This window comes from Dendroctonus ponderosae, unplaced genomic scaffold, assembly GCF_020466585.1.
Source record: "Dendroctonus ponderosae isolate FM_Combo_2020 unplaced genomic scaffold, Dpon_F_20191213v2 Dpon_F_20191213_1, whole genome shotgun sequence".
In the NCBI taxonomy this organism is placed as follows: domain Eukaryota; kingdom Metazoa; phylum Arthropoda; class Insecta; order Coleoptera; family Curculionidae; genus Dendroctonus; species Dendroctonus ponderosae.
The window spans coordinates 47,526,031-47,544,836 of NW_026017110.1; the positions used below are offsets into that span (position 1 = coordinate 47,526,031).

Consider the following 18,806-nt stretch of genomic DNA (forward strand, 5'->3'; position numbering starts at 1 on the left):
ATCAGCAGGTGACTGGCACTACTTGATCATTAATTCATCACAAACAATATGATACGTTTTATCTGGCTTTAATGCATTTGTAAATAAGTACCACACTAGACAGTACATATGAAACTGAGATTGCTGATAAAATCGACTATTTATATGTTAATCTTTGATTTCGGACTGGTAAAGTCATAGTGCACGGCGCGATTTTAATTTGTTTGTTAGTGTCTTATTAGTGTTGTGCGGGGACATGTGCGAGGTAAAACTACCACTCTAAAGTACACTTAACTAATTTTTTTCACTGTTATGGTTAATTTCAGCCGATTACTATGCTGGACATATTCACCTGCCTGTTGGGCGCCCTATTCTTCATATTCATCGGCTTCAGACCACCGTGGCAACCAAAAAAGCTTCAAGACTTCCGCCACAAAGAAGTGCAAGACATTCCAGGCCCTCTCTCGCTACCATTGATCGGAACCAGGTGGCTGTTCACCATCGGACGGTACCAAATGTCGAAAATTCCGGAGTTTTACAAGGACATGCTACGGAAATACGGTGTCATCTTCAAAGAGGAGGCTTTGTATAATGTGCCCATTATTAGTGTGGTGGAGCGCAGCGACATCGAAACGGTGCTCAAAAGCACCGGAAAGTGGCCTATGAGGCCTCCAACAGCCGCCGTTGCAAAATACCGCAAAGCTCATCCGGAACGATACGCAAGTACTGGACTAGTGAATGAACAAGGTACTCACTTCCGCACTCCCATGGATTTAGATCGGGATTGTAAGGAGGCTTTTTAGGGGGAAAATGGCACTTCCTAAGAACCTCCTTGACCACTGTGCTGACTAGCCCCAAAACCATCAACGACTTTCTGCCTCAAATGGATGAAATTGCAGACGACTGGTGCCACTTGATCAAGCAGAGGAGGTACCGCGATGGTCGCATTGATCATCTGGAAGAATTGGCAGGCCGATTGGGACTGGAAGCTACTTGCGCTTTGGTGTTGGGTAAGATCAACAGTATTGTTATTGCCGGCTGATGGAAGTTGTCAATTGCTGCGCCCAGAAAATCACGGCTGAATATTGAAAAATTCAATCTAAAAAATTCTCGTATTTAAGAGTCTTTCAGATAAATATTGCCGGATTTTTTAAGCCTCTCTGTATACACGGTGGCTCACGGTTGATGGAGACTTGCATTGGAGCGATGCATTGCAAAAATTGACCTCCACCCTTAAACTTTTTCGGTAAAAATCAAAATTTCACAAACCTCACAATTATGCATTCATGAAGTGTTTGTATCAATAATTAGGAATATATCGAAGAGATAATCGTCGGTTAAAGATGTGAATCGTGAACGTCCAAAATATGTCCAAATATCGATTATTTCGATATTGAAACTCCTAGCTTGTTTTTTAATGAGTTCGTTGCATTTCTCGCTTCCTTGAGATGAAAATCGTGTATATTATAAGGCAATTTGAGCAAATTTATCATTTTTTTAAAATCAACCTCCATCTTACGAAAATTTTGGAAAAAAATCAAAATTTTAGATGCGCGGGGTTTGAGCTCAATCGATTACTTTAGACGCAAAAAGCCCATAAATGTGCATGCATGCATGTTTTGGTCAATAATAGGGGAAAAATCGTAAACGCTTGAAACGTGCCAAAAATAGCGATTATTTTCCAACCGAAAGTTCTAATGTGTTTTTCATGGAGTTCGTTGCGTTTTCCGCTTCGTTGAGATGAAAATGTTGCATTTTATTAAATTTATAATTTTTCAAATCGACGACCTCCACCCTTAGACAATTTTCGGTAGAAAATATAAATTCCACATGCGCCCTTTTTAAACTCAATCGACTCCTTTAGACGTAAGAAGCTCACAAATGTGCATTTATAACTTCTGGCGTGTTTTTCATGGAGCTTCTTACATTCCACGCTTCCCTGAGATGAAAATGATGTAGATTTTAGGGCATTTTGAGCAAATTTATATTTTTCCTAATAATAGACCTCCACCCTTAAAAAGTTTTTGGACAAAAATCTAAATTTTACATGCTGGTTTTTTGGGCTCAATCGCTTCCATTCGACGTAAGAAGCTCACAAATGTTCATTTATAAAGTGCTCGGATCAATTATAAGGAGTAAATTATCAGTTAAAGATTGTGAACACTCCAAAAGAGCTTAGAGGTGCTAAAATGTGTCAAAAATTGGATGCATTCCTCGCTTCCTTGAGATGAATCTGATGCATATTTCCAGGCATTTTGAGCAAATTTATAACTTTTCAAAAAATCGACCTGCACCCTTAAACATTTCCGGTAAAAATTTAAATTTAGATGTAAGGAGCATAAAATGTGCATTTATTAAGTGCTTGGGTCAACAAGGAATAAATCGTCGGTTAAAGATCGTGAACGTTCAAAAAACGCTTAAAATTTTCCGAAAAATTCGATTATTTCGGATTTCAAATTTTAAGCGTGCTTTTCAATGAGTTCGTTTCGCTTCTTTGAGATGAAAATGATGTGGATTTCAAGGCATTTTGAAAAAAATCTATTTTCTAAATAGTCGACCTCCATCCTTAAAAATTTTCGGTAAAAAATCAAAATTTCCCATGCACGCTTTTTGAGCTCACTCAAGTCCTTTAGACGTAAGAAGCTCACAAATGTACATTTAAAATTGTTTGGGTCACTAATAAGGGAAAAATAGGTGGTTAAACATCGTAAACGTTTAAAGTGTGCCAAAAATGTCGGTTAATTCGCAATTGAAACTTCTGGCGTGTTTTTCATGGAGTTTGTTACATTCCTCGCTTCCCTGAGGTGAAAATGACGTAGATTTCAGCACATTTTGAGCAAATTTATATTTTTCCTGATAATAGACCTCCACCCTTAGAGATTTTCGGTGAAAAATCAAAATTTCACATGCACACTTTTTGAGCTCAATCGACCCCTTTAGACGTAAGAAGCTCACAAATGTGCATTGATAAAGTGTTTGAGCCAATAATAAGAAGAAAATCGTCGCTTAAAATCGAAAACGTTTAAAATATGCCGAAAATATCGATTACTTCAGAGTGAATTTTTCGATGTTCGTTGAATTCCTCGCTTTCTTGAGGTGAAGATTATGTAAATGAAATTAATATTTTTCCAAACAGTCGACCTCCATCCTTTGAAAATTTTACATGCGAGTTTTCGAGCTTCATCGATTTCTTTAGACGTAATACACTCACAAGAGGAGTAACTTTTGGCACATTGGAACATTGGAAAAGAACAAATTACTGGAAAACCGTTAGAGGAAAATGTTGTAGAAAAACTTAAAAAAACGCAATTGCGAATGCAAAAACGGTCTCTGACTAAGAGCATGACTACTAAGAGTCTGACTGGGCATAATTTAAAGTAGGTATTTTTCCAAAAAATCGATCAAAACCCATGCATAATCTTCCTCATTTGAATTCGTAAAAATTCGATTCGGTCACCGCACAAACCGGAATCGACATTAAACTTGTCCTTTAAACTTAATCAAATTCATAAACCACAATTAGGAACGTGTTTGTATGTTAATCAGTGTGGGAGCAGACGGTTTTTATTGCCGGGGCCAAACATTAAACTTTACTTTGAAGTTCCTGCGTATGTCGCCTCCGTATCCGGCCCGATAAACCGACCGAAAAAATCGCTTTCCAGGTCGCCGGATGGGATTTTTGATTGAGGATCAGCGCTGTGAAGTGGCTGAGAAGTTGGCGCAGTCGGTGCACGATAATTTCGTTGCCTGTAGGGATACGTACTTTGGGTTGCCCTTTTGGACAGCCTTCCCCACGCCCAACTATAAAAAGCTGTGTGAAAGCGAAAGGAACATGTACGAGTTTGCATCCGAGCTGATCAAAACGGCCGATGAATCGACAAAAGACAGCGCAGTCTTTCAGGTGCTAATTTCGCCTGATTTTTTAACTTAAACTTAATGCGAAAGCAACATTGCAGTCGGTTTTGGGAGCCCACATAGACGAGCGAGAAAAGAAGTCTGCCATTGTGGACTTTCTGGCAGCAGGAATTTACACTCTGAAGAACAGCCTGCTGTTTCTGCTGTACCAAATCGCGATGAATCCGGAATGTCAGAAGAAAATCCTCGAGGATACCACCAAGACGTACCTGAAGGTATTTTAAAGATTTTCTTTATCCATTTGTTTTTGCCGAATTTCGAAAATAGCTGAACCAAGGAGCAACATTTTTTAGTGCTCAAAATTAATTTGCAATTTATTGCTTCTATGCATTTTCGCCTGTTGCGTGAACTGGAAAAAATGACTGAAAATAACCAGAAAAACAAACATTTTCAAGGCATGTTCAATGGAAACCTTTCGATTGTCGCCAACGGTTCATGCGCTAGCTCGAGTGACCGACACCGACCTGGTGCTATCCGGGTACAAAGTCAGCGCTGGAACTGTCGTGCTGTGCCAATCAGCGCTAGCTTGCCAAAGTGAGAGAAACTTTAACGACGCCAAAGCTTTCAAGCCAGAAAGGTGAGTTGCTGGCTCTTTGTAAGTATTCGTCAAACACCTTTCTTGTCACCAGATGGTTAAACGAGGAGAAAAACCAGACGTCGGCAACAGCAGCTTACCTGGTCACCCCTTTCGGTTACGGAAAGAGGATTTGCCCAGGGAAGCGTTTCATTGAGAACGCATTGCCAATTGTTCTGGAGCAAATGGTGCAGAAGTTCGTCATTACGACCGAACGTCCCTTGGAAGTGGTCTTCGAGTTTTTAGTGTCGCCCAAGGAGCCCATTTCCATGACTTTCAAAGACCGAACGTAGCTGACCTTTGGCTCGTTAAACGTGTATATATCGGTTTCAATCAAACCAAAGTAAAGTAAAGGAAATAATGATTTTTTAATATGAACATTGTTCTATGGTGTCTAGTGCAGTTTCTGTGATAAAAACTAACCTGAGCGAAATTATTCAACTTTTATAGACAAACCAGTAAGTTTGCAATGAAATATACAATGTTTTACAGTTGGTTAAGTGTGTTTTTTCGCCAAATTTAGGGGGTATTAACAGAACTATCCGGCCTCAGTTGGCTGGTATGCATGTCGTTGTAGGCGATGGTGAAAATGCTCTTCTTCAGCGCCATTTCAGGCTTGGTCAGCACTATTCCACTATCGGCGTCTTCTTCGGCTCGCTTTTTTGGGTATTGCATCTCGAATCTGAGACATAAAATGGCAAAACCTATACATTCAATAAGATGATTAATTTAAACTCAAGATTTTAAATTTATATTTATCAAAGCTCTCTTTACTCTTGGCTAGGCCTGGGTAACACTGTGTTGAGTTGCTCTAGTGAGCTGTTGGCGCTCTCTGAGTTAACGAGTTATAACTCATCGGTTAATGAGTTACAAGTCATTTAGTTAAGCTTTACGAGACTTTACGGCTTTACTCGAATTTTTACATCTAAAAAAAGGGTCATCAACGTTATTTTCGAGTAACGTTTTACTACTTTGTTCAAACAACTGAAAAAAGTAATCTAGATTTTTCCTACAACAGAACTGAGCCCAAAGAAAGTTGACGGGTTTCCTTGTAAAATCGATCTTTTAAGTGTTGCTATTGTTATTAAAGTTATGTTTTTGTGTTGAATACTTGAAGAGTGTCAGCAGTTTAACTAAAAAATATTGCGATTTTTGCGTAGAAAGAATTGCTTAATAGAAACCTTGTTAAAACTAGATTGACCTTAAAATTTAAAAAAACTTTGAGAATTTTCAAAGCGATGAGGGCGATGCATTTTCCAAATAATTTTTTGGAAACTTTTGCAGTCTGGTCGTTTTTTCAAGATAATTTTAATTACTTTCTGTAAAAAAATGAATAAAATTATATGGTCTTTATGTCGAAGCTGAAAAGAGTTTTCTAAAGTTCCCTGCTAACCGATGTATAAGGCGAATTTTCGAGCAAAATTAGTTTTATTATTTTTGCCTGAAAAGACCACATAATTTCAGAAAAGAAAAAAATCATCAAAAAATAATGGGTTCTTGCGTTTTCGATTAAAAACTTTTAGTTTTGTGATCGGTTTGGAAGAAAACCTTAATGGTTTTCGGCAAAAAATGGGAGGAATTGATTTCCGTTTTTGTCTCGAATTCAACGTTGAAAAAAGTTTTGTAAAATTTTTACGCAGCTATAAATTTTCTTGTAATTTTTCGCTTAAAAAACCTCTAGATCGTCAGTATTTTTAAGTGAAACTCTACAAAATAGAGAGTTTTTGAGTAGAAGTGCAGCAAAAAAAATTTCGGTCAAAACTAAAAAACCATATTTTTTAACAAATTCTATAGTCTTGGGAGGAATGGAGGTGACGAGATTTCCAGATAATCTGTTGCAAACTTTCGCTTATTCTGTTCATTTTTTGATAGAAAATTATTTGATTTTTGTTCCCAATTTGACGCTGGAAAGGGATTTAAAAACTTTTTACAAAGCGACCAAGGATTCGAAATTCATTTCAAATTTTTCCAAGGAAAATACCTAAGCTTGGCAACATTTTTAAGTAAAACTTTAGAAAATTGAGCATTTAGAAGAAAGAGTAACTTGGCTAAAACTGGAACATTCTAAAATTTTGAAGACATTTGAAAAATGTTAAACAAGTAAAAAAAGTCAACATTTTCCCAGCAACGGAACTGCGTTACTGCGTCGGTGCGTTGGGTTGGCGCCCCAAGCCATTTGAGCAGCACTGCGCCAACGCCTAAAAATTATATGAGTTACCCAGGCCTACTCTTGGCCTAGTTAACTCCTGTTGCTGGTCTACTGTATCTACAGCTAAATACCTATGTTCGGAGTGTTGTAGCAATGGATGCTCTGGGCCCATGTTCGGTTTCTTGGCGCTTTCAACTTTTTTGTTTGAGCTGGACACTGTTTCCTTGAACAATCGGGATTCCACCGCAGAGTTTCTTCCTTTTTCCACCTCAACGTCTTGCTTAGAAGCATCGGACGTTCTGCGCTCCTCTTTGTCGCCATTAGGCTTGCTTTTCGTATACCATTCCATGTATCTAATGGCGACATCTTTATATATAACAAAAAAATTGTGGTATGATATTATTACTCACCTCGACGTTCGTTTGCCTGCAGGCTTTTTCTCTCTTTTCTCTTCCTTTTGTCTTGAACTGCTCAGCTCCGCCTGACTCTGGCTCTTCTTCACACTCCTCTTGCGGCTCCGCTCAGATGCCTTTCCAACTGCCCTGAGGTCAGTTTCTGATCGGAATTGAGGCCTGGATTTCTGATAATCTGAGCCGCGACGCCCCAACCGTCTATCAGATGATTCTGAAGACCTGCGCTGGCCGGAAGATTCTGAGTGTTGGCGTCGGTTGGATTTTACTGGAACTTCTGAGCTTCGCCTGCAAAACACCATTTAAATGGGCTTTTTCTGAATTTTTTGGCGGGAGTTTACCTCAGCTTGTCTGAATCAGTAGTTCTCTCCGAGCGAGGGCTGATTTCGTCCAAACTATTCTGCGAGTAGCTGGTTTCTGGATACGCTTGATTCTGCTCGTTGTAGCTGTTGTCGCTGTCCTCGCTGTGGTTTAAGGATGCGGATATTTCCTTCAGAACGTCCCTTCTGAGGCCTGATCTGTAAGAACTTTTTTATGTTTTTATTGTGGGGTTTCACAGATTTGGACTCACTTGTTGACCGACTTGGATCGCCTCTCAGGTGCAGCATCAGTGCTGGCCATCCTTTGCCTCAGCTCACTCGTACGAGTCTGCTTGATCCTCGGCCTGGTTTCCGTGCTGGTTTCAACACTCGCCTGCCTAAAGGGCTTTTCGTACTTTTCCGCTAGTTCTGCCTCACTTTCCTCTACAATAATTCCTCTAATTTGCGAAAAAAACGATTAACATTCAGCACTCACCTTGGATTGGAGTCTTGATTTTTCTAGGCTTCATTATGCGATGTCGCCGCTTGGCTCTGGCCTTAATGATGGCGATTTCCTCATCAGAACCTTCGTCGCTGAGCTCCAAGTCCGATTGAACGCGCCTACGTGGAGGCCGCAGATATTGAGGCTCCGTTTGAGTGGCGATTTCCTGGTCGGTCTGGGTGCCTGTCGTGAAAATATGCGCACCTACTCAACATTAACCAGCTTGAGGATTGAGCCTCTACAGTACCTGCAGGTAAAGACTGGGTTTCCAAACGCAGGTCTCTTTCCCTATCCAGAATGAGCTGGCGCAGCAGAGCGTTTTGTTGCCTCAACGATGCTTCCAGAAATTCCTGCTCGGTTTGCAGCTTGTTTACAGCGTTTGGCAGCAGAACTTGCGCTCTGAAAATGTAAAAGAACATGGAATTGTTAGCAGTAAGAAATCTGTTGATATGGTAGTTGTGCCGAGGCCTACGGGCACACCACTGTCGTAAATGCAACCAAACAATGTCCATCAACAAATTTCCAACTTGCTCTTCTTCTAAAGAGCTGTACACAAAGATGCTAGCCCAACTTATACACTAAACCGTCTTCAGATGAATTTTTCACATAACAATTACCTGGCAGCCTCAGCTTGCTGCTGGTCAATAAACCTCCTCATTAGGATATCTTTGCCGCTATCCACCAGAAAATGTTGCTGATGATGCTCAACGAATGGAGCGCTGTTCCTAAGAGGTTCTGCGCCCGCTCTGCAATTGGCAAGTCTTCATATTGACCCACTGATCCCTCTGTTGCTTACCTAGTGATCAGCCTCAAAATATCAGCATTGCCTTCCCTAATGTAAAACTGCTCTCTCCCGGTGTCGTGTTGCTGATTTAGGTGCTGCATGCTTTGGCTCTGGTGTAGCTGTTGCTGCCTGATTTAATCAGGTTCAGTTGCCAAAGCTTTAGAGCACGTTTTGAGGGGTTTACCTGATACCAGCTGGTCGCCCTCCTTTTTCAGAGCCTCGATCCATCTCGTGTCTTCGCAGCGACTCGCTCTCAGCTACATCGGCAACAGCGACCGTAACGGGTTCCTTGTCAGCACTCCAAGCTTCCTTGCGCCCGAACCATTCAGCTACTTGAACCGATTTACTCTCCCTGCCTTGACCTGAACCTATGGGATTTTGTTGGTAATTTGAACCTTTCTAGGTGCTTAATTCACCTTTAATAATTAGCTTCTCCACAAAATCGGCGCTTCGCACTTTGCGCCGCTTCGGCGGAATGTAGAATGGACATGGACTACAGATGCAGCATAAAATTAGGATAATCGCGGTAATAATGGCCAGAACAATCAGCAGAATGATCAGCCAGAGCAAGTCGCTACTGGAGCTTTGCCTGATTTGCGTTTCCTCGCGTTCTCTGATGATTGTGTGCTGATTATTCTGCACTTGCTCCTGCTGCCTGTTCTGATCGTCTAGAAGCTGCTGGATTCTGTTCACGTCCACTATGGAGTCTTTGTTGTAGTGCACTGTTGCTACCACCACGCTTCTGGAAAGGATCTATTAACAGTAATCCCTAGGAAATTGGTTGGGCACTGACTTTTCCCCATCCGTTTCCCTGGAAATATACGCGGCTCCAGGCTCAAAGCCTGTGTAGGGCCGAATCTCCTCCACCTCCACCCGACCTCCAGTGAGAGCGCTCAGAGTTTTCTCAGTGGCTAGTTTATCCGGGTATTTTTCTGGCACTATAAAGAGGATTTTGCGCGTTTTGGACTCCGGAGGGTAGATCCGCACCTGCTCAAAGCAAAATATCTCTAAATGAGTTTCACTTTGGACCTGACTCACCTCTGCGTCTGAGGATAGTCTAGGCACGCCCTCATCGAATGCCCGCACTTTCACACTGACTAATTCATCCTGTTCCCACATCCGCTTCACCAAAAGCTCCCCGGTTTTCTCATTGAGGAACAAATCCTCATTGGGAGTGAGAAGCTGGTACCGAACCTCATTATTGGGCGGGGAAATGTCGCTATCGAAGGCCTTAACAAAGGCTTGAGTGGTGAAAGTACTGCGATCTGTGTTGAGGATGAACTCATAAACGTCCTTTTCAAAGTGAGGAGGATTGTCGTTGATGTCCAAAAGAGTGATGGTCACTTTGGAGGTGGCCTTTAGGCCTTTGCCATTCTCATCGGCTGCGTGCACTTCCAAAGAAAGTATTGGGAACGTTTCTGCGTCCAAAGTTTGAGATGCTGACACTGTAATCACTCCAGTTTCTGAGTCCAGACTAAAAGGAATTAGGTCTGAAAAATAGGTTTCAAGAATGTCAACAGCGTACCTAAAGAGCTCACTTCCAGCCCCAGTTAACTGCAAATATTGAATCTTACTGCCAGGTTCCCGGTCGACATCAGTGGCTTCCACAACTAGCACAGTGGTGCCGATATTGGCATGTTCTGGAAAAGTGACCTTAAACTCTTCCAGCCAAAATCCTTTGGACGCTTACCTGGAACATTCCCTTTGAACTCCGCCTGGACAAATTGCGGAGGGTTATCGTTGACGTCATTTAGAACCACCGTTAGCTTGGCCCTGGCTGTATAGTTTCCTTTCCCCAGTTCCTTGGCCACTACGTAACATTCCACGTAGTGTCTTTGCTCGTAGTCCAGAAGGCGATTGTCGTGCACCTGCACAAGGAACCAACCAAACATTTTCAGAGGATTAAGCAGATGAGTTGCCCTCACGAAGTGCCCCAGCAGATTCTGTCTCGCACCCCCAGAGAATTAAGCCTGGGAAACTTACACTAATTTGGAACTGGGCGTAGCCTTCGACCACACTTGGGGATAGTTCAAATGTTCCATTGTTCTTCTCCAGCTCCAAGGTGACCACATCGCCCGGTTCTGTAGTGATTTCCGCCTGCGGTAGATCTAAAGTTGTACCTACAGGGGAGTTTTCGTCCAAGAGGGCGTGATATTCGATTGCGCCGAAAGTAGGCGATCCTAAGGTGATACCTGGAAATACGGGAAGAAGATTTTGTTTAGAAGTGAGTTTATGTTAGTTAGAGGACGAGTGAATCCTGAAAACCTACCTGGAAAGAACCTGAAAAAGAAACCTGATGGAGAATAGAGGAATCATTGGAAGTCATCTAGCTTTAGACTTAATGCAAAAACCTCAACCAGAGATGAGAACCTCTCGAATAGCTGAAGAAGCCAGAAAATCTGCCATTAGACCTTAAGAGAGAAATTAAAAGGTGGAAGAGAAATGGAAACTGCTCCTGTACGATTGAAGAAACCTGGAAACCTGCTTGAAAACAACCTGCTTTTAAACCTAAAGAATAAATATAGGGGCTAGAGAAGAAACCGAGAATTTAAAAGGCTGAAGAGGCATGGAAATCGCCTGCCATTAGACCTAAAGAAAAACAACGATTATTTTGATTTCTTAGATGAAGCTTCCAAAGCTCTCAAAAGCGATTTTTTTGCTCACAGAAAAGGGTTAACTTAAATCGGAGCATATTTTTCTTTAAATCCAGAAAATGTTTGACCTATGGAAGCTTTGAAAGCTTTAGCAGGTTCCTCATTCTGAAATTTAACTTGAAAAAACTGGAATTTCTTATTTGGAGGAAAAGATAAAACTTTTTTACCGCATGGAGAAGTTAAAAAGAAAGAAAAATCTTGAACGATTGAAGAAACCTGAAAACCTGCCTGAAAACAGACCTAAAGAAGAAGTTAAAAATTGTTAGAAACAAGAAATTAAGAGCTGCAAGAAACAAAAAACTTTCCGTTAGATCTGAAGGAAACATTTTTACGAAGGGTAAAAATGAATAAAGGATTTGAACGGTCGAGGAAACATGCAAACCTGCCTAGAAACAACCTCCTTTTAGACCAAAATAAGAAACCTCGCAGATGATCACGGGAAGAGGGGTAAATCTTAAATATGACAGAAAAATAAAGGCAAATACCTTGAGCGTTTGAAAAAACCTGGAAACCTGCTTGGAAACAACCTGCTTTTAACCTAAATAATAACTATTTATTATATTGGGGTCAGAGAGGAAACCAATAATTTAAAAGGATGAAGAAGCATGGAAATCGCTTGCGTTTAGACCTAAAGAAAACCCATGATTCAAAAAAAAACTCTCAAAAAGCGATTTTTTGTCCACAGAAAGAGGAAAGGAAGAGCATATGAGGATTTTTCTTTAGTCCAGTAAATTTTGGAGCTTTCGAAGCTTTGAAAGCTTTAGCAGCTTCCTCAATAGTTTAACTTAGAAAAACCGTAATTTTTTAATTTTTTTCTGATGTAGAAGGAGAGATAAAACCTTTTTTTTAGCGCATGGAGAAGTTAAAATAAAGAAAATTCTTGAAAGATAGAAGAAAGCTGGATAACCTGCCTGAAAACAGACCAAAAGAAGTAATTAAAATAATATGGGAAACAAGAAACGAAATGAGAAATTAAAAGGAGGAAGAAACATAAAAATTACTTGTCTTTAGACATAATGGTGAAACCTTAACAAATGATAAAAAGAGATGAAATCTTTTGAACGATTGAAACCTGCGTGGAAACAACCTGCCTTTAGACATACGGAAATAAAATGGGGACCATTGAAGGAAGAGAGAAACGGAAAGGTGGAGGAAACATCTAATAAAAAAAACCTTAACGATAAAAAGGAGAGAAAGCTTTTCGGTTCAAAAAGCCTGGAAACCTGCCTGGAAACGACCTTTCTTTAACCTAAAGTAATAATATGGAAAACCAAGACGGAACAGATAAACTAAACTATTAATTAAACCGCCACGAAGGATGAAAACCGAAGAAAGTTCTTGAACAGTTGAACCAATTTAGAAACCTGTCTGGAAACAACTACTTGTTCTTAGACCTAAGGAAAAAATATGAGAGACAGCGAGAGAAGAACGAATTTGGAAAATGGATAAACATCGAATTCACCTTCACTCAGACCTAATAAAAAAACCTTAACGAACTATACAAAAAGAAAGCTTTTGAACGGTTGAAGAAACCTGAAAATCTGCGAAAACTACCTGCCTTTACACCTAAAGATATAATGTGGCAAACAAAGAAGGAAGAGAGAAATTAAGAGCTGAAAGAAACAAAAAAACTTTTCTTTATATCTAAAGGAAACATTTTTACGAAGGATAAAAATGAGGAAAGTTTTTGAACGGTCGAGAAAACCTGCAAACCTGCCTTGAAACGACCTCCTTTTAGATCAAAAGAAGAAACCTCGTAGCTGATCAGGGAAAAAGGCGTGAATCTTTAATATGGCAGAAACATAGAAATCACCTGCCTGTAGACCTAGTGAAAAACCCCAAGAAATCTGTCTTAAGGCCTAAAAGGAAACCTTGCCGGGACAAAAAAAGAAAAATCTCTTGAGCGTTTGAAAAAACCTGAAAACCTGGAAACCTGTTAGGAAAAACCTAAAGGATAAATATAGGGTCCAGAGAAGAAATCGAGAATTTAAAAAGCTGAAGAAGCATGGAAATTGCTTGCTTTTCAACCTAAAGAAAAACAATGATTATTTTGATTTCTTAGATGAAAGCTTTCAAAGCTCTCAAAAAGCGATTTTTTTGGTCACAGAAAGGACTTAACTTAAATCAGAGCATATGAGAATTTTCCTTTTAGTCCAGCAAATTTTGGAGCTTTGGAAGTTTCGAAAGCTTCAGCAGCTTCTTCATTAGTCTAACGTGGAAAAACCGCAATTTTTTCCTCTTCTGATTTAGAGGGAGAGATAAAACTTTTTTTTTACCGCATGGAGAAGTAAAAAGGAAGAAAAGTCTTGAAGGATGGAAGAAACTTGGAAATCTGCCTGAAAACAGACCAAAAGAAGTAAGTAAAATAATATGAGAAACAAAAAACTAAGAGAAAAATTAAAAGGAGGAAGAAACGTAAGAAGCACTTGCTCTGAGATCTAATAAAAAAACCCTTAACGATAAAGAGGAGAGGAAGTTTTCGTTCGAATAAGCCTGGAATCCTGCCTGGAAACGACCTTCCTTTAATAAAAAGTTAATATGGAAAATTAAGACAAAAGAGATAAATTAAACTATTAATTAAACCTCATATAAGGATGAAAACAGAAGAAGGTTCTTGAACAGTTGAACCAATCTAGAAACCTGTCTGGAAACAACCTGTCTTTAGAGCTAAGGAAAAAACATGGGAGACGGCGAGAGAAGAATGAATTGGAGAAATGGATAAACATTGAATTCACCTTCACTCAGACCTAATCAAAAAACCTTAACCAAGGATAAAAAAAGAAAGATTTTAAACGGTTGGAGAAACCTGAAAATAGCGAAAACGAAATGCCGTACACCTAAAGATACCTACGGCAAACAAAGAAGGAAGAGAGAAATTAAGAGCTGAAAGAAACAAAAAACTTTCCTTTAGACCTAAACGAGACATTTCCACTATGGATAAAAATAAAGAAAGCTTTAGAACGGTCGAGAAAACCTGCAATCTGCCTTGAAACGACCTCCTTTTAGCCCAACAGAAGAAGCCTCGTAGAGGATCAGGCAACGAGGCGTGAATCTTAAATATGACAGAAACATGGAAATCACCTGCCTGCAGACCTTATGAAAAACCCCTCAAAATTTGTCTTTAGACCAATCCGGGACAAGAAAAAGAAAAATCTCTTAAGGGCTTCAAGAAACCTGAAAACCTGCCTGGAAACACCCTGGTGTTAAACCCACCAAAATATTTTTTATAACTTACCAGGTGGTATTAAAGCCAGTTGAATGGTAGTGGACTGAGAAGGTGGCTCCTGCGAGTTAACTCGGACTTCTTCGGCAGTTACCGTGAGCAGAATTGGTTGGCCTTGGGTGGGAAAAGTGAGCACCTGAGCAACCGGAAGAGCAAGAGTGAGTTCGCCTGCAACAAATCCACGCAAAGCCTTAAACAGCATTTTCTCTCGGCAAACAAAGAAAGTTTTAATTGCAAGACCAAAGTGCTTTGCCTGGAATAGTTCGCGTGCGGGTTATGAAAATGGGGCATTTTAAAATGGAAAGTTATGCGTGCTTTTGCCGCCACCGAATTAATACGGCTCTCGATTAGATTCATTAAAATTTTTCCGGTTCGCACGGTTGGCCGACATTTCCAGCAAAAATCGATTCTGGTTTCCCAGAAGGCTGTTCAGCAGCTATTCTTGATGCTGACCTACAGCAAATGGCTCCTTTATTACCGTTCTTTGGCTAATTTGCTGGTAAAATGGGAAAATCAGCTCTTGGCATCGACCCAGACGGACAGCTTCGTGCCCGATAAGCTGGCACAGCTTCCGGTCTTGCATTTATTATTTAAATGGAAAGTGCTGCATATTTTTCAAGGCGTCTTATCTTGCCAAATTCGTTGCAGTCTATACAGAGCGACCAAGTAACAATTGATAATTGAGTTTAGGGCTTCTTTGCATTGTTTAATAGGATCCTCTTAATTGTTGCTTTCTTTGAGCACATCTGGCAATTTTTCTAACGCAACTGCTGCTTTAGAGCAGGCGTCTCCAAACCCAATTTTCCAGTCTCAAAAGGCCGGTTTCCTACTCGCTGAACCTCGTATAGGTTTGAGGGCCAAAAAGTGGCAACTCATTATCTAGAAGCACGAGTTCGTGCTTTCGGGCATTTAAAACTTCAGCGCTGATTGCGGTGTTTGCCAGACATCAACTTGAAACCCGAAGTTTCAGCCGGAATTAAGAGCGGAAAACAAATCGGCCGACATGACACGGCATTCCTCAACTGTTCAAACGGCTTAAACAGCAGAACCTTTACCTGTTTTGTCGGAAATGTGGAACAGCGCACTGGCTGGATCATCCGGATCCAACGAGTAGCGAATTGGACGCGGCTGGCCTCTGTCCCCATCTTCTGCATGAACCCTGAAAATGTTAAAAATTGGGCATTATATTCGGATTCCAGGCAACAATTTTTGCAAGTACCTGAGGATTACATCCCCGGTCTTCAAAGTGGGGCTTAAAGTAGTAGTGGGCGGGGCTATGGTGAAAATTGGGGGCGTGTCCTGCTCGTCTATTACAGCCACTAGTAAAGGCCATCCTGCGATGTTTCTGGTGTCTTCCTTCATATTCGTCCAGGGGTCCTGTGGAGGATTCTATTAAACTTTCCTGTCGTTCGAAATTCGGTTTTATTACGTTGGCCAATATGGTTAGATGGTGGACAGTCTTCGTTTCATAATCGAGAGGACTCAGCAGAACAATCGTGCCTTCAGCGTCTCGATCTGAGATCAATTTCTGATGTATCCCGAACTGAACAGTGCCGTACAGTTCCATGTAGACCGCTTTTATTCGGTTCGGATTTCCTCGAGCAGTTAGAGTGCCTGGATGTTAAAAACAATCATAATAAATAAAAATATCATCATGCCTACAATACGTTCTTGATCTCTTTCCGCAGAAAAATCATTCATTATAAATAAGCAAGTTTCCAGCGCATTTTTTTAAAGCTGCTGCTTTCAATCAACGAAATTTGCAACAATTTCAAGCAACCGCAAGCTATAAATTAGCTAAAATTCAATTATTTTCAAGTACATTAAGATTTTTGATAAACCTTCAATTAGCTCTCTCGAAAAAGTCAAAAGAAACAATTCTGGAAACAGCTAAATAAAATGTGTCCGAAGCTAAATCATTCTCGAGAAACAGCCAAATTTTAACTTTAATTTATTGCCATTGAGTTCCGCACCCATAAAAAATGTAGCTTTTAAATGCGTAAACGCACCAACCTAAAATTTTCACTGTATATTCTTCATAAATTAAGCTATATATTGGTGGAAATTCAATGAACTGGAAATGCACAAAATATTTTCAGAATTCCCTAAACTTTAGCTGGAAAGTGCGACCATAAAAAACTGCATCACATAAAAAAAATTACAGCGCTTATACGAATATGAAAAAACACTTATACATTTTCGAGTATTTTTTCAAATGATAGAACTATTACGCGACGGAAACTTAATTAATTCCATGCAAAAAGGAATTTTTCAGAAATTTCCAAACTTTAGCTTGAAAATTATACAGTTGTCAACTGCATCGCTCTAAAGAAAAACATCGTAGATCTCAAACAAAGAGGAGGACAAACTTCAAAATTTTACAGCGAACTTTAGGAACATCAGGCTTTAAATTGACAGAATCCGAGTCAATTCTAAAAGCTTGAAATTCTATTAAGAAGGCTTTATTCAAATCGTAGTAGCATGAATACCATTAGGAACTGCCCCCTATTAAAAATATATACAGGGTGATTTACAACCTTATGGACACAGAGCAAGGGCGAGTAGAGGACCTTAAAACAAGTGGAGTTTTCATTTTAGTTTTTTTCCTCAGGCCCATGGTTAACAAGATACAGGGCGTTAACATTTCAAAAAAATGTTGGTATTTTTTCTTGAACTCCTACAGTTTATGAGATATTTTGTTCAAAGTTTTAACGTAGGCTAATGTTTAGACCCTTTGCCCGTAGGTAAGCCAACCGGTTGTGAAAATCTACAGGGTGTTCTTTTTTCTAGAGGCATATCCCTTTTTATCCCCTCAACTCTTTTGTGATGCGCCACTGACTTCGACCCAACAATTTTTTGAATTATCTGTTCAATTTAAGAATTTATTTATCTCTTGCAGTTCTTTCGTATCTGCCTTCGTTTTCCAGTAATTTGCACAAAACATAAGTCCATGTAGGGTTTCTGGATGATTTTCTACGAATTTTTTTATAAATTGTTTTGTGGCTGTTTGTTCAATTTTTTTTGTGAAGTGCAAGTTGAAGTAGTTAAAATAGGGATGGCTGACGAGTTAACTTTAAAATTTATTTTTTTTACTTTAATTTAATTTACAATAATTAAGGCTTATCGGATGTAAGCCAAACCAAATAAAAATACACAAAAATGTAACGAATATTCTAATTTATTATGAAATTCATTTCTTTCACAGAAAAAATGTGAACAAAAGGACGAAGAAAATTATAAGAAAATGCGTGCAAAATCTTCCAGGAACCCTACAGGACTTATATTTGTCCAGATAACTCAAAAACGAAGACAGATATGAAAAAACTCCAAGAGATCAGAAAATTCTTAAATTGAACGACAAATTCAAAGATTTGTTCAGTAGAAGTCAGTGGCTTACCACAAAAAAGTTCGGGGGGTAAAAGATGGTAGGCCTCTATAAAAAAGGACACCCTGTAGATTTTTACAACCAGTTGGCCTACCTACGGATAAAAAAAGGGTCTAAAAATTAGCCTACGTTAAAAATTTGAACAAAATATCTCAAAAACTGTAGGAGTTAAAGAGAAAATACAAACATTTTTTTGAAACTTTAAAACCCTGTATCTCGTTAACCATGGGTCTAAGAAAAAAACTTAAATAAAAACTCGACTTGTTTTGAGGTCCTCTACACGCCCCTGCTCTGTGACCATAAGATTGCAAATCACCCTGTATATATTAACCCGCAAACAAATAAATAAAATAGCTTCTAAATTTTCAAGTGTTTTTTTTTATTATTTACCTTTCAATCCACCGAAATTCAACTAATACCGAAAAAGGAATTTTTGAGAAACTTTCAAATCTTGGCTTGAAAATTATACAGGGTTGCTCATTAGTGCGCCAAAGTGCGATATCTCAGTAAATATGAACTTTACAAGAAAATACGTCCTACGAAAGTTTTTCATGTTTAAAAGGTCCACATTTTAAAATTACTTTCCAATATACGGGGTGTATCATAAACGTGTGGTAGTTACCAACTTTAGTTTTTTAAATGGAACCGCCCCTTTTTTCATTCATTTTCAGATTTGTCGTCAAAATTTAAGTTAAGTTTGTGTCAAACGTTTTACCTGAAAAATTTACGATTTCCGAGTTATTCGTAAAAATGTGAAAGTTTTGACAGCTACTGGGTTCCACAGAAATCGATGCTGTACACTACCCGCTGCGAATTTTGAAAAACAGTTTTCAGCGATATAAGGAAATACTTCTAAACCGCGCAATTAGCCTCTAAACTTGCATGTTTTTAAACCTCAAAAAGTTGCTTATTTCAAATGGAACCCCCTATTT

General features: G+C 39.4%; 2 protein-coding genes across 2 annotated transcripts in view; one reads left to right on the top strand and one right to left on the bottom strand.

Moving 5' to 3' along the window:
• Positions 1-17: 17 nt before the first annotated feature.
• On the top strand, positions 18-4,962 carry LOC109533342 (ecdysone 20-monooxygenase). The gene is made up of 7 exons (XM_019898632.2): positions 18-244; positions 306-726; positions 783-989; positions 3,642-3,880; positions 3,936-4,109; positions 4,290-4,471; positions 4,524-4,962. The coding sequence occupies exons 1-7, from the start codon at positions 236-238 to the stop codon at positions 4,759-4,761; spliced, it is 1,470 nt and encodes a 489-aa protein (XP_019754191.2). The 5' UTR covers positions 18-235; the 3' UTR covers positions 4,762-4,962.
• Positions 4,898-18,806, bottom strand: part of LOC109533161 (cadherin-86C-like) — a 17,602-nt gene continuing 3,693 nt past the window's right edge. The window contains exons 3-21 of the mRNA XM_048667468.1: positions 15,919-16,103; positions 15,709-15,866; positions 15,545-15,648; positions 14,502-14,657; positions 10,596-10,804; positions 10,303-10,480; positions 9,651-10,252; positions 9,406-9,599; positions 9,029-9,354; positions 8,797-8,980; positions 8,625-8,741; positions 8,446-8,574; positions 8,076-8,227; positions 7,823-8,032; positions 7,599-7,770; positions 7,369-7,545; positions 7,028-7,315; positions 6,749-6,970; positions 4,898-5,150 (exon numbers count right to left, since the gene is read on the bottom strand). Of these exons, the coding sequence (XP_048523425.1) occupies positions 4,988-5,150; positions 6,749-6,970; positions 7,028-7,315; positions 7,369-7,545; positions 7,599-7,770; positions 7,823-8,032; positions 8,076-8,227; positions 8,446-8,574; positions 8,625-8,741; positions 8,797-8,980; positions 9,029-9,354; positions 9,406-9,599; positions 9,651-10,252; positions 10,303-10,480; positions 10,596-10,804; positions 14,502-14,657; positions 15,545-15,648; positions 15,709-15,866; positions 15,919-16,103 (3,926 nt within the window). The 3' untranslated portion in view covers positions 4,898-4,987. The remainder of the gene's footprint in view (positions 5,151-6,748; positions 6,971-7,027; positions 7,316-7,368; positions 7,546-7,598; positions 7,771-7,822; positions 8,033-8,075; positions 8,228-8,445; positions 8,575-8,624; positions 8,742-8,796; positions 8,981-9,028; positions 9,355-9,405; positions 9,600-9,650; positions 10,253-10,302; positions 10,481-10,595; positions 10,805-14,501; positions 14,658-15,544; positions 15,649-15,708; positions 15,867-15,918; positions 16,104-18,806) is intronic.

Bases quoted from the DNA above. Each gene is read 5' to 3' on its own strand.
- LOC109533342 (XM_019898632.2), top strand. The intron at 727-782 runs GTACTCACTTCC...GAGGCTTTTTAG, and splicing joins TGGACTAGTGAATGAACAAG to GGGGAAAATGGCACTTCCTA. The intron at 4,472-4,523 runs GTGAGTTGCTGG...TCTTGTCACCAG, and splicing joins AAAGCTTTCAAGCCAGAAAG to ATGGTTAAACGAGGAGAAAA.